The sequence below is a fragment of the Pezoporus occidentalis genome, unplaced genomic scaffold, assembly GCF_034315485.1.
Source record: "Pezoporus occidentalis ecotype Australia unplaced genomic scaffold, CSIRO_AGI_Poc_V1 ctg133, whole genome shotgun sequence".
Lineage (NCBI taxonomy): Eukaryota > Metazoa > Chordata > Aves > Psittaciformes > Psittacidae > Pezoporus > Pezoporus occidentalis.
This window is the reverse complement of record NW_026913136.1, coordinates 1,506,611-1,521,073: the sequence shown is the minus strand read 5'-3', so window position 1 is coordinate 1,521,073 and position 14,463 is coordinate 1,506,611. Positions and strand designations below refer to the sequence as shown.

Here is a 14,463-nt window from a genome sequence, read left to right as displayed (position 1 = left end):
GAGTAGCAAGGAGCTTCAGGTTAATGCTAAACCTGCTTTTAGAGGGCTAGAATCCGTTTACATTTTGCTTAGATATTGCAATGTTACCGATAAGTAAAGTCTGAATCCTTTGTAGATTTCTGTAAATAAAGTTTTGAGTATAATAAAGCAGCTGTTCAGTCAGATATTTGATTTAATCATTTATATATTGCTCTGTCAACAGCTAGTGTGGCTTGCTGGCTATGCCTTTCAAAGAGCTAGGCCTGCATCCCTGTTACTGCTTCATTAATAGGCCTGCACTTGGAATTGATAAGCAAGATTAGTTAGCAGCTCCCAGATTTTGAAACCTTATGGGTTTCTCCTCCATTTTTGGAGAGTGATGAAAGCTTTATGCAGAAGCAGACAACTCTTCAGCTCCCGTAGAAGGATAGCTATCTAATAAAAATGTAATAAATATGCACCTGTCTTTCTTCACTCATTTAGACCGCTGGAGTCTTGGAGCCAAACACTGTTCCAGCAGCCTCTACATCAAAAGTTACTTGCATCAAAATCATCTATTGTGCATTGTCCAGAGCTCAGTCCTGTGACTGTACTTTGAAAACAGACTTTTCAATCAGATGGGAAAGTGGGTGAACAAAGCATTGGCACAGAAAACATTATCTGTGCAGCACATCTTGTTTGTCAAAGGATGGAAATACGGAGGGAGGGGACTTAGTTTTCAGATCCGTTTCTCAATGCTGACTTAGCATAAAACAGTAAACACAGTAAATGGAAGAAGATAATGTTCTTTATTCTTAAATTAAAGATCACTCCTTTGATCCTTGCTAATCCACATCTGGTTCCTTGGAAATAACTTTTCTGAAAATATGGCAGTTCACAAATCCAGTTGTTCAAACAGAGCTTTGATAGCTGTTGGTTTATTCTGAAAGCACTATTTTGGATAACTTCATGCATATAATGCAGTGGAAGAATAAGATCTGTGTGTTTATCTTTTTTTTAGATGAAAATCACATTATTCCTTGAAAATAATGACATAAGAGGCAGAATATTCAACCTTCAGTAATTTAGGCAAGACCAATATTAACATTTCTGGGGTTTAGAGTTTCTGAAATAAAATCCTGATTTTTTTTTTTTTTTTTTTTTTTTTTTCTTTTCTTTCTTACAGTGGTGATTAATCACAGCCTGAATTTTGTAAATTGCTGAGAAGAGATTTCAGGTTGTGGTGCTGTACCTTCCAGTTATATGTTGAAATAACTGGTTGATTTTTTGTCTTCAGAAACGTTTGAATAAACCTTAGACCAATCCACAGATTTCTGTTTATTTTGCAGGATTATGCAGTTTCATGCTGTACTTTATTTTTTGTAGTAATTTTCTCTAGCATATTGTTTTTTGAAATGCCTTTGAGTCTCAGTTAGGTGTAAAGCTTTTTCAAAGGAATTGAGTTTTTTTGTGCCCTCCAGATTTTTATCATCCTTTTCATATGCTGTTTTTAATACATACCTACAGTGTAATACTTCATCTCTGTCTTCCATAGTCCAGGTCAAGTACCCCTGAGTGCAAATTATGCCAAACATGCTCAGAATTTAAGCAGAAAACATACCCATAAATTTTGAAAACAAGGTGCAAGAGCTCAGTCTTGCAACAGTGCAGACTTTTCTGTCCTATGAGTTTAGAGTCTGAAAGGGGATTTGCATTTTGTAAAATAGTGTTTATAGCCACGTATTATAATTTCTTTCTGAAAAGTCAGTTAACAGCTGTAAGCGTAACATTTAGCAAACTATGAAATCATATTGTTAATATTGCAGTCTATAAAAGTATTGATTATCCCAACAGAAAGGAGAAAGAACTAGCCAGGTTCTGTATTAATTAGCTCTGTTTAGTGCTATTTGTCATCTGTTGGATTAATCTGAATTGGTTTAAAGCATGTTGTGTTAATTCTAAGCTGAAGAATTAACATTAAAGTACATTAAAAGATTACATGTACTATTTTGCATATTGGAAAATTAATGTTAAAATATTGATAGCACCATAAAATAGTGATTTATTCAAAATTTGCTGCAGAACTGTTCTTAATGCAGTAACAGAGAATTTTAGATTCTTATTCCTTGAATCCTCAAATTACAGAATAGGGCAGAATATTTAAGTAAATGCTGCATTGTTTATGCTCTTTTATCTCTGTCAATTATTTTCTTTAATGGTCATTTTAAATTAAGTTTTGAGACTGTACTGTTTTCTTTAATGCTGTATTCTTGATTCTTTCTGCTGTGTTTAGATTTAGTATTTCTTAATATAGTACCTGTAGCATAGTATATGTACCTGTTTGACCAGTAGATCACTTTATTTTACAAAACATAGGCAATATACTAGCAACTGGGTGGTTCTGAGTTTGTAATGTTTTTGCTAGAGAATTCATAAAACCTGAGTATGTAATGGTCCAAAACTACTTCACAGTCTGTCTGTTTTCCACTTTGTTTAATAGCCTATGGCATAAATTGAAGTTAATTATTTGGGCTGACAAGTAACTCTGTTTTCTGTCTGCTTGCAGAGACTCTCCGAGGCAAAGATGGAGCTGAGAAGAAAAGATCAATCTCTGCGTCAGCTCAATAGACTTCTTACCCAGCTGGAGCAGGACAAGCGTCGACTGAAAGAGAGCATCCGTGATGCAGAGAGTGCCCTCTGCATGGCAGCGAAGTGAGCACTGGGACCTTGGGGAGATCACTTAAACAGACAAAAGATCAATTCTTACTTTCATGCACAGGGTTTTAGCCCTGGCTAATGTAATGCTAGAAAACAAAAGTACATCTGTCTCTCTTTGAAATTCAGTGATAGTCTTCTAAAAAGAAAACTGTTAGTTCAGGATACTACACGGTATGTTTTCTGTAGTTATCCCATAATAGTGTTCCAAATTCTTGGTCCTGAAATAGCATGTGAATTTTGGTTTGCTAATTATCTTACTGATTTAACAGCATCTCTTTGGCAGATACCCAACACTGTTTATTTAAGAAATTATTGCTTTTTTTCCCCCTCTATTTCCACATCTTTTTAGAGAGATACAACTTATTTATAATAAATACAGGAATGTCAGCTACATGACAGGTCTTAGCTGTCAGAGGGTCTGAAAATTGAGTTTGGACCTTGTCTTATCTGTGGAACAGGGTAGATCTTTCTACTAATCTCATAGAGTTTTGGATTTAGACATAAAACCTGTGCCTTTTTATACCATAATCATAATCTTGAAAAGATTGGTAGTCAAAACATGTTCATTGACTTGAATGAGATTATTACTAATCTCTTACGGTCGTATAGTTAGATAAAAAAGATAACTGTTATCTATTACTCTTACTGTAGTATGTACTTTGGATATTGTTGGTCTATGGCTAAGATTTTAAAAAAGTTTAAATTAGCATTTCTCCTTGTACATGGGACACATTTGACATCAGAAAACAATAGTTTAGAAGCTTTAAGGTGTTCATGCACAATTGAAATAATGTCATTAATATAGTTACAAGTGAAATGTTTAAGAAGCTAATTAAAATGATAAATGTTATGGGTGTAGTAATGCAGATGTGACCTGAAGAAGGATTTGCTCGGGAAAGCTTGCTCCTTTTCACCCTGCCCCAACCTGTTTTATGTACTCTTGTAACGATCATTTCCTATGGCCCTTCTCATATTCAGAAAAGGGTATTTCAGTGAAGTTGTTTTAAATTGATTCTGCTTCCATGTATTGTATTAGTTGAATATTGACAAAGAAAAATCCCATACCATTTCTTGTTCTACCAGCTTTTCATAACACGTCTTTTTTAACCCTTTGGAACATAGGAAGAAGGTGAAGGAGGCTTCACTTTTGTTCAGAAAATCTTACTTTAATACCTCTTCCACAAACTGGGTGATTGTAAGAAATGCCTGGGTGGCTTTCAGGTTCATTCCTAATATTTTGATTGGCTTTAAAGGATAGCAGATGGCAGGCTCACGCTGCGAATGGCTATCTTGATTATCTTGCAGTGGTGGCCAGCAGTTCTGCTCTTCTTTCCTCCAGAGTAGGAGGCAGTTTTAATAAAAATATCTATTAATGTGGGTCCAAATTTCCATTGGAAAATAATTTCCTTTTTATGATGAACACCTGAGAATATACGAGGAACAGGCTGACTTCTATGTCAGTAACTAACTTAAGAATTAATGATGTTGAACTGGCTCTCTAGAACTGACTTCACCCAGACAACTAGATAAATGAACCCAGCACAGGAGTGTGTCCTTGTCAATCTAGTCCAGATAAAGGCAGGATCTTGAAAAGAAGAAAATCTATGTAACAGCTTTATTAGGAGTGTAAAAGCCAGTCCTACTTTTCTGACTGCCATCCTGTATTTGCTGTTGGGATAGTATAGATCAAGAGCTGAGGAAGCAATAGGCATTCCAGGCAGAACAACACCATGTTTTCGACTGGAGGAAAGGAGGCGCAGAGGAGATCTTGCCCATCTGTGCAACTAGCTGAAAGGAAGTTGTAGTGGGGTGAGTGTTAGTCTCTTCTCCCCAGTAGCAAGTGATAGAACAAGAGGGAATGGCCTCCAGTTGTACCAGCGGAGATTGAGATTGGATATTAGGAAAAAACTCTTCATCAAAACATTTGTCAAGCATTTGAACAGGCTGTCCAGGGAAGTGGTTGAGTCACCATCCCTGGTGGTATTTGAAAGACATGTAAATACGGTGCTTAGGGACATGGATTTAAAAGACTTGTAGATGTTGCATTTAGGGACATGGTTTAGTGGTGGACTTGGCAGTTGTATTTGACCTTAAAGGTCTTTCCCTTTTCCACACAAATATATAATTCTGTGACTTCTGTGTTAGGAACTGCAAGAGCTCAAACAAAATATTCACATAGCTAGCAAGATAAAAGACAGTCCTAGAATATTAAGGTGTATCAGCTTTTCTGGCATAGATTCTGTTTGATTTTCTCTGTTGTTTTGTTGGTTATGCTGTTCTGTTCTCCTTAGTCAAATGGTATGGCACAACTTTAATTCCATTTCTGACAATTCATCAGATGAGACCAAGGGTTTTTATGGCAGCATAACTGATAAAAGCTGTCTTTCTTACTCTAAGCCCTAATCTACTGAAAGGTGTCAAAGTAGAATTGCATTGTCCAAACTTCTGTTTCATAAGGATAGGATCCTTCACTGGACTTCTTTTGGAAGAGGACGAGTGGAATGTTGAGGTTTAGAGAAGACAGGGAGACATTTATATAAGTACATAGTTGTTAGGCCCGTAAAACTGGTGAAAACCACACAATTAGTGTTTTCTGGTACGAATATGTAGTATGTTCCTGCTAGAGCCTGGACTCCAGTCAACATGCCGTTTTTATCCAAGACTGCAGATTTCTCCTCCAAGAACATGATAGTTGTTTATCCACAACAGAAACATCTTTCATACAGAACTGTGCCAGGTAGTGGTCCATGGACCGTATTTTAGGATTTGCATTGGGGACACAAACATGAAAGATACAAACATAACAGTTTTGAGTCATAAACCATTATTTTTAAAGAGGTGATGGTTATAAAGTAGCAGAAAATTAATTTCTACATCAGTAGAGCTTCAGTTCAATTAACTGTGTTTTTTTTTGTTGTTTTCTCTCTTGTAATAGAGACAAAGAATTGATAATTAGTCACATGAAATCTGTGGAAGCCACTCTTCATAAGGTAAGAATTTGAAGTGTTCCCTCTGCACTTGTATTTCCGAACACATTGGGGTTTTAGAACTGCTTATATTCAGGGAAGTGGGGGCATAGAAGTTGTCAAAAAGCAACTTCCTTTCCTTAAAGTTTCCACCTTCAATTTCATTCAAGTTAAAAAAATATTCATATTTAGTGAAATAAAATACAGTTTTTTAATACTCTGACATCTTATTCTTAATATAAAGTTTATGACAAAACTCACCTTCCTTACCTCAGTTGAACACTGTTTCTGGTTACTAAATGAAGACTACTGATCATTCAAACATTTGGTAATTGCTGCTAACTCTTTTTGCTGAGTAAGGTTGAAGGTCATCTGGTGAGGTCATGTATGTGGTGGCCGTAAGACATTTGGCTTTACCCATGCTACTTTAATCTTTGATACATGATAAATAGAATAGGGAAAATACAGTAAGTAATGAGCTGTAATAAAAAAGTTTCATGATACATTTTTAAAAGCCTTTTTTACATTGAGTAATAATCTGAAGCTGTCTCTTTGACTTGTCCTGTTTTGCCCTGGTATAGTATTATTTGAAGGTTTAACTAAGCTGTATGTATTAATTACAGGTGTTGTTTTCATCTGTAGCTCTGATTGTTTTGTAAGTGTTCTTAGTCCAGTGCAACACAGAACAAAAGTGGGTTTATTATCTTAGAGTGTTAATTTCCCTTACAAACACCTTGAATTCCCAGCAACATGGGAATCTACATCTTATCTTAGTTTCTGTGTCCACCCAAACTATCAACTGAATTTTCAGCTACCTTCTTCAAATTTCTCTTTTCTTTAATGTTCACAAAAAGTGACAATACCTAAACTGTGTGCTTTAAGTGTTGTAATCTGTGCTATTAGGTAATGTCTTCGTTTCTGTCCCATCTTTACACTCACTTCATTTAAGCTTGGAGAATGTATGTAATGCAGAAAGTGCTGTTTTGTTATAGTAACATGTACATGTAACACCCTTGGCCCTGAGAATTTCTTGCAAGTTTACTTTTTGATTTAGAAAGGTGTGCTGTATATGCACAAGGATTGAAATATTTGGAGAAAGGACAAGGGAAGTTTACATGCTTAGCACTGATTTTTCTGATGCAGGGAATGGATATAGGAACTGCCATCTTTCTTTGAGAATGTTAGTTACCACACCTTCTTAGTTCTTGATGTACATAGTTGTTAGGCCTATATCGCTTGTTATTGAATAGTAGAGTAATTTACCCTTTCTGGTTTGTCAACCTAAGGAATGAAAAAAACATAAGAATTAGAAATGTCAGGATGCTTCTTTCAGCAGGAACCAAGAAGAATTGATTGTAAATCATTCATAATTTGACATATCACCTCTCCTGGAAAAATAAAGGGAAATTATTGATCTTTGTTTGGGAACTATCTGAAATGTAAACCCTACATGATAATGGTACCTAATTATCTAACATTTGTGAATTTGGCTTATGTGTAAACTATCAAGTTTACACTGTTGTTCTTAAAGATTTTCTTACACAGTGAAACATCAAAACACGATGAAGTAGATGAAGTACTAGTAAAGGAACCTCAAGCCTGTCTTTTCCGCTGTAGAAATTCTGGGAACTGCTTTTGTTTTCAAAAGAGAAATCAAAAGAAAATGGATAAAGTTCAGAATTGTCTGGAGTTGAGTGAATATTACTATTAGCTGCAGGTACATTTATGGGAGTTTGAAATTGAACATTGTGGTATTTCTGTGTTGATGTATTCATGAGCAAATATCCAAAAAATTCCACTTGATCACTTGCAGGATCTGTGTTATCAATGCATAATGCTAATTTTTTGCTTATATTGCTCAGAGAGGTTTTACAGACATCCTTCATAATCTTGGTTAGAATAAGACAGTGTATACTGATATCCATTAAAGCGACCCCGCTCATTTATGTACATTCTCACTACAAGGATTCTGGAAGGTAGCAGTCTGCTTTGGGTGTACTTCAGTGTAACATTCAGCAAACAAAGCAAGAACAAGTGCATCTGAGGGAGACAATCTCTCTGCATACTTCTAGTACAGCTCTAGACAAGGGATCATTTACAGCACTTACTGCACCCTGTGACTTAATGGAAAATCTAGCATCATATATTTGGCTTTGTCAACAAGTGCTTGGGCATGCTTGTGCCCAGAATTATTCTTTTAAGACCATTTCAGAGCCACCTTTTAAAAACTATCATGAATATTTGTGAAGCATAAATGTTGAGGAACTTTAGAATGTGCTATGCCAAGAGAGAAACTGTTCTTAGCAGATAGTTCCACATCCTTTGTAACCTGCAAGATATTCTTTAGAGAGTTATTTTTTGTCTTATACTGGGTCTTGTCATGTTAGCTATCTTCATCTGACTCCTGGAGCTGGATTATTCGTACAAGAGTTCCTGATACCATTAAAATAAGAGCTCTTTCTTGGTTTTATACCATCTAAATATTGAGGACAAATATCAAAGTGCAAAATGAATGTTTTACCTGATAATAATAGTAACAACCACCAAAACAACATTACCAAGGGCAACAAAGGACCACAAGAATTTTGTTAGTGGTGGTGGGTTTTTTTTTGGTTTGGCTTGGTTTGTTTTTTGTTTGTTTGGTTTTTTTTGTTTGTTTGTTTTCTTTGCTTTTCATTTGCGTTCAGAAAACAGGTGCTTTTTTTTTTCCTCCTTCCCACTGTACTTAAGAGGATTTGTGTCTGTGACTTGACCAGTTCCTTTAAAAAAAGAAAAACACTGAATGGAAGATGCAAAATGGTAACAAATAAATAAATCTTTACTGGAAGTCTTACTAAAAGAAAATCCATTTGTTTAAAGTGCAAATGTAGAGTATCCTGAAAAGTCTTATCATCGAGAGAATAAGTATTTAAGTAAATATCTTATTTAAAGAGCCATCTGCAGTCCTTTTTTTGTGTATGAAGAATAAATGATTTTTTAAAACTTCAAAAAAAATATTTTTTTATAAATATATCTGTGTTCTAGTTGTTAGCAAACTTGCTTTCATTATTAATTTCTTGTGTATTTTTTAATACTGTTTGCATAAACAGAGTAAAAGACATTAAATCTGTTCACTCTAAACGACTGGATTCCTTCACATGTGCAGATAATGATTTATGAGTTACAGTAAACACACTAGTGGAAGAAATAATTTTACACTATCTCCGCTAAAATCTTCAGTCTTCCCCTTGTATTGCTTCTCAGTTGGAGTGTTTGTAGTGGCTTAGCCTTGGCCAGCAGCCAGTTGCCCACCTAACTGCTCTCTCACTCCTCCTCAATAGGGAAGGGGTACAAAATAGAATCAGAAGGCTTAGGGATTGAGATAATAGCTGCAATAGATTGCATACCAGTTACTGTCACAGGTAAGCAAACCAGAGCTGACTTGGGGAAAATTATTTTATTTATTAAAATAGATATGGATAATGAGAAACAAAGACAAAAAAAATAGTATCTACCTACCTATTAGGTGCAGCTTCACTCCTGACTCCTGTGCCTGTGCTCTGAGGAGTAATGTGGGGCATCGAGGGACAGGGGATTGGATTTAGTCTGTAACAGCTCTTCTGTGCTGCTCCTTCCTCCTCATATTGTTTCCGTGCTCCAGTGTGGGCTCTCCATGGACTTCAATTCCTTCAGGAACTATTCACCTGCTCCAGCATGGGGTCCTCCACTGTCTACATTGTGGATGTGTGCTTCTGTATAGCCCTCTGTGGGCTGCAGGGAAATAATCCACTATCCATTAATCCAGTGCCTCAAGCACTTCCCCCACCACTTCTTCTCTGCCTTTGGTGTTTACAGGGCTGTTCCTCACTCTTTTTTTTCCCTCCTCCTCTGCCTGTTTGGTAGTATTTGCCCTTTCTTAAGCACATTTTCATAGAGGGGCCACCGTCATGGCTGAGGGCCTCAGCAGTGCCCTGTGGTGGGTCTCTTGAAGATGGCTGGAAACAGCTGTGTCCAGCATAGGGCAGCCCCTGGGCAGTGCCTGAGCACCTGCACCTGATACAGTGCTGTAACTGCTTCTTCTTCAGCTTCCCGAAAGCCCTGTTCTCTAAACTCTGCCCGAGCAAAACACCACCATGGGAAGTCATCTAGTGAGTCAGCCTGTACAGAGACAGAAAATTGTTTCTATTTCCCACTGTACTCTTCACTAGTAAGGTCTTGACAAACTTTATGGGCTGGCAGAGTTTCAGTTTGTCCCAGCCCTGGCTGCTTAGGATTTGGCCATTTTAACAGGTTAATAGAGTACCTTATCTTCACAAGCTTAGACTGTTAGCCACTACCCCGTGAGGCTGATGAGCTGTGATAATAAGTCCATAAAAAACAAAAAAAATCCCTAAAAAAATCTTTTTTCCCAGTACTGGTTAGCAACCCATTCTGATGTTTTGGGACAGTTCAGGGATCAAAGCACGTATCCACTGTTCTCATTTTGGTTTGGCACCTCGTCAGAAATATTATTCTTCATCCACTTCTGTAATGCACTTCATTTCTGCTGATTGAAAGGTTCATATGCCAGCTGGCAGAACAGCTTCCACACAGACCCATCAGCGGTCGCCTTGAAATCCTTCCACTATTGTGTTTTATTGCCTTGCTGCTGCTCCCTTTCCACCCCTGTTGTCTTCTCCGAAATGTCCCTAAACTAGCTATGCATGAGATTTGCAGCCCACAGTTCTATCAGTTGAAAAGAAGTCTGAACACTGTATGATCCATCCTGTTACATACTTGTAAACTGGAAAGACAAAAGTATCTTTCTTTATCCAATTTAATGATGTTTTTAAACCAAGATAAAGAGACAGTTGGGGATGGGGGGAGACCATTGAAGACTTGAGAATTAGTAATGAGGTAGCATTAGATTGCTGTTTCTCACGTGGTCCGTAGCAATAAAATGCATTTCCTTATGCTGGCGGTTTTATGGCCTGTGAGAAATTAATTTACAATAGGTATAAGTCCATATACAAGTGACTACATCAGTAAAAACACTCAGTGTATGTATCATTAGTTAGTTTCAGCAAGAAGACCACAAACTGATCAGGACTTGAGAAAACAGACATTTACAAGGCTTAAGTTAGCTGTCACAATCAGACTTCAATAAGTGTGACCTGATACTTGTAGAGGTACTGATAATCCACAAATGGGAATTTTAGTCTATCATACTACTTAGTTAATAATGATTTAAAAGCTTTTGTTTTAGAGAGCTCAACTTGCAAATTTTTCCCAAGCCTAATGTCACTCCCCAGGCTGGTTCTTCTGTGTGTTCAGACCCATTAACAGAGTGAAGCCTGCTTGGGTGTGTGCTCAGGGTCTGCTCATCGCTGTGGTCCTTGGTTGTTTTAAGCTGTCGCTATCACAAGTCTGTGATACAGTGGGTATGTGCACGTGCAATAAAATCACAAAGAAAGCCCAGTTGGACTATTAAAATTCTAAATGACTGCTTAAGAAGTCTGTAGTAGGAAACAAGCTATTACTTCTCTGTGCTAAGAAAAAACTGCAGTAACAAGATTACTCTTTCTCCTTTTCCATCTCAAATTAGCATATCCTCATTTAAATGTTTCTAAATGACTTTTGTTTCCCCCCCCCCTAGTAATCTGACTTTCTTGATCCTTGTTCCTAAAGATCAGTTGTGCAGGACATACAGGTGTTAGCACAGCTGGCTTGCTGATGACAACTCTGTCCATATAGCTGTCTAGTGTGTCATCACTCATATTGTTCAGTGTCATTCTGACCTAGCCAAGCTAAAAATGGTACTCCAGCTCAAGAGGGATTTAAAAACCTTGAAAAACTAAAGATAAGTCATTGCCGAATGTCATATCCATGTGCTTTAACTGTTCTTAGTTTATATATAGTCTAAATAACTAATCTAATTTCAGGGTGCATTTGTCGTCTTCGTATTTTTTTTTAAGCCTGAATACTTTGTGTAGTTTGCCTTCAGTAAGGAAAAATCCTTGTTTGGAACTGAACTGTGGAATTCCTGAGTACATTAACTGTTATTTTTTCCAGACATAGATTCATATTCAGCTCAAGGTCACTGAAATCCATTTGTAGGGGATGTATTGCAATGCACATCCTGCAATTATAGTGAAGCGTAGGTGCAGTGGTCAGTGTTTGCAAAAAACAACTCCGGATCAAATTAACATGTTATTCAACAGAGCCTATAGTGTGTGTGTGTAGTAATATGAGAAATCTTGAATTAATCAAAAAGGATAGTCACTAAATATGTATGTTGATACAGATATTTTTACTAGATTTTTAATTATGTGAAACGTTTGGTATACCTAATTACATTCACATATGGCTACCTACAGCAGGGTATGTGCAAATGTGATTTAGAAACTCCACTCAGAATTCAGACCCTTGGGTTTGGAGATGTATTCCTTGCTATGATGAAACAGTATGCAACAATCTGCCTGCCTTTAATGGGCACTCAAACATAACTGTGATGGCCATTTAATAAGTACCCATTCAGCTGTCCCTGTACCTCTTTTTCCCTTTCCTTTCCATGAAGCACTGTTTTGTCTAAGTAAGTTACATTGTGATTTGGTGTAGTTTGGTTTGGCCTTCTTGGGGATGGGGGGGGGCCGTGTTGCAGTTCAATTGACTGGTTTGGTTCCCAACGTGATTCCTCACCTGTTTCACTTTCTAATTATGGCTGTAGTTTTCCATAGTTTAAGCAATGCAGTCTTGTCACAGGCAGTTTCTCTGTTTCTGGAGTGGTCCTTGATTGCTGAAACATCCTGATGGAAAATATGTCTGTGATTATATAGACCCACATTCAGTAAGATGAGTATACATTTTTTTGAGTGATGTCCTTATTTTCGGAGCAGACTCAGACTCTCGTGTTTATGAGCAAATGATACTAACAGATTGTCTTTTGGATCCGGTGCATTTGTCTGTACTTTTTCAGATGTTGCGTGTGCCAGGTCCTTCAGCCAATCTTTTGGGGTCTGTATTTCCTTAGAGAGCTAACAATTCAGGTATGATCACTGTTTTTCTAGAGAGCCCAGACTCAGGAATGACAGTGGAAAGATATCTGTGTTGGCAACTTACCTGAAGCACTACTGTTATCAACACTATTCAGTACTATTGTTGGTGCAATTTTATTCAGGTATATTTACTTGTATTTTTTAGCATAGAGAACATCAACAAGCCATAACTAAACATTAAAAAATTAGGAAGCGTTCATGAAGAATTTAATTCTGTTATTCAGTGTACATGCTTCCTTATTATTCTCCTTAGTTCCATGATCATTTGTGCCACTGTAACAAAGACTTGCCCGTTCAAGTAAGTTGCTATGTAACTTACCTCTATTGAAGTGCTTCTCATTGAAGCAGGTGAAGGACTACATTCAGTAGATGTGCATGCCCTTGGTTTGAGTGATACGAGCTCCGTTGTACATACTGCCCTGGAGGTACGAACATTCTGCAGCTAATCAGCCACGTATTTACATGACTGTTGTCAAGACTAAGATGAGATTTGCATTCAAACTGCCTCCTTCCATTTAAAAAAGTTCTAAAACCATTTTTGTTAATTATATGTCACATGCAGAGCACATAAGTGTGGTAGAAACCATTTTGCTTGCACTCTTTTAGAATGATCTGCATAACATATTTATGGCTTCTGTTGTCTCAAAAATATGGTCATCTCAAAGTCAAGGAAAGTCACTGTTTGCCATTCATGTATCACCAAATCATTGCCCAGTGGTTTCTGTTTCACTGTTTCAATTGACTATGATATGCTATGAAAAATAGTGGTAGGACTAATTTTGCTTTCTTTTCACCATAAGAAAGGATTGAATTAGGCCCAAATAAGGACCTAAAATCTCAGGTCTGCACTGGTTAGACAATAATCAGGCAAAGACATTAGGGAGGGCTAAGCACATCTTAATACCATTTATAACTTGCTATTGGAATAACTGGACACAGCAGCTGAAACTGCAGAGGAAAAACAAAGGAGTGAGCAAAGAAGACAAAATTATTGTTATCTCCTATCAGCGAATTTTTAAGATAATTTTTGGACATGTAGAATTAGACCATCAAATTCTATGCCTTGGTTCAGTCAATAATGTAACTTCAGTTTATTATTCAGTTTCAGCTTTGATCTGAGTTAATCAGTACTTTATTGATTTTCAGCTGAGTGGCTATAGTGTTGTCTTCTATGTTGCTCTCTTAATTAAAAAGTTAAACACTGTCATAAGTCACTATGCTCCTTTGATTTAAAATGTTTTGAGTCTTGTACTAGAGTTGTGTGTATCTGTTTGTGCTTTTGCCCGTTTTCAGACAGTATTTACGTAAGGCTAAACTGAAAAATCTAATGATACTTAGCAGCCCGCTGTCACAGTACTTAATTATGCTCCACATAGAATCACTTCTGAAACTTTTCACAGTCTCAGTCGAAATTATGTTTACTAAAATCAGAAATAGTCAAAATCTTGACTAACGTTGGATATAGATTCATTTATGTATTTTTTTCTCTCTATTAATTTTTGACTACAGGGAGGTGAAACCAGTTTTAGATGTTGTTGACTATTGCAGTAAGCCTGATTGGCTGATCAGGGTTTTTTAGATGATAGCATTAGGTCTCTAGCCTCTTTTTGAGACGTCTCAAAAAAATTAGTCTTGCCTTAGATCTCATATGGAGGGAAAAGAAAAAGTCACTGAAGACAAAAAAGCTGTGAAATGTGTATTGTAAAGCTTAACTACACTGAATACTTTTTCTTCCTCTCAAGCAGCCAAAAAAAGCCCTTTTTTAAAAAAACAAACAAACAAAAAACCCACAACAAAAAACCCACCAG

General features: G+C 36.9%; 1 protein-coding gene across 1 annotated transcript in view; it reads left to right on the top strand.

Moving 5' to 3' along the window:
- Positions 1–14,463, top strand: part of CCDC171 (coiled-coil domain containing 171) — a 149,963-nt gene that overhangs the window by 87,705 nt on the left and 47,795 nt on the right. The window contains 2 exon segments of the mRNA XM_062609002.1: positions 2,525–2,670; positions 5,612–5,666. Coding sequence (XP_062464986.1) covers positions 2,525–2,670; positions 5,612–5,666 — 201 coding nt within the window.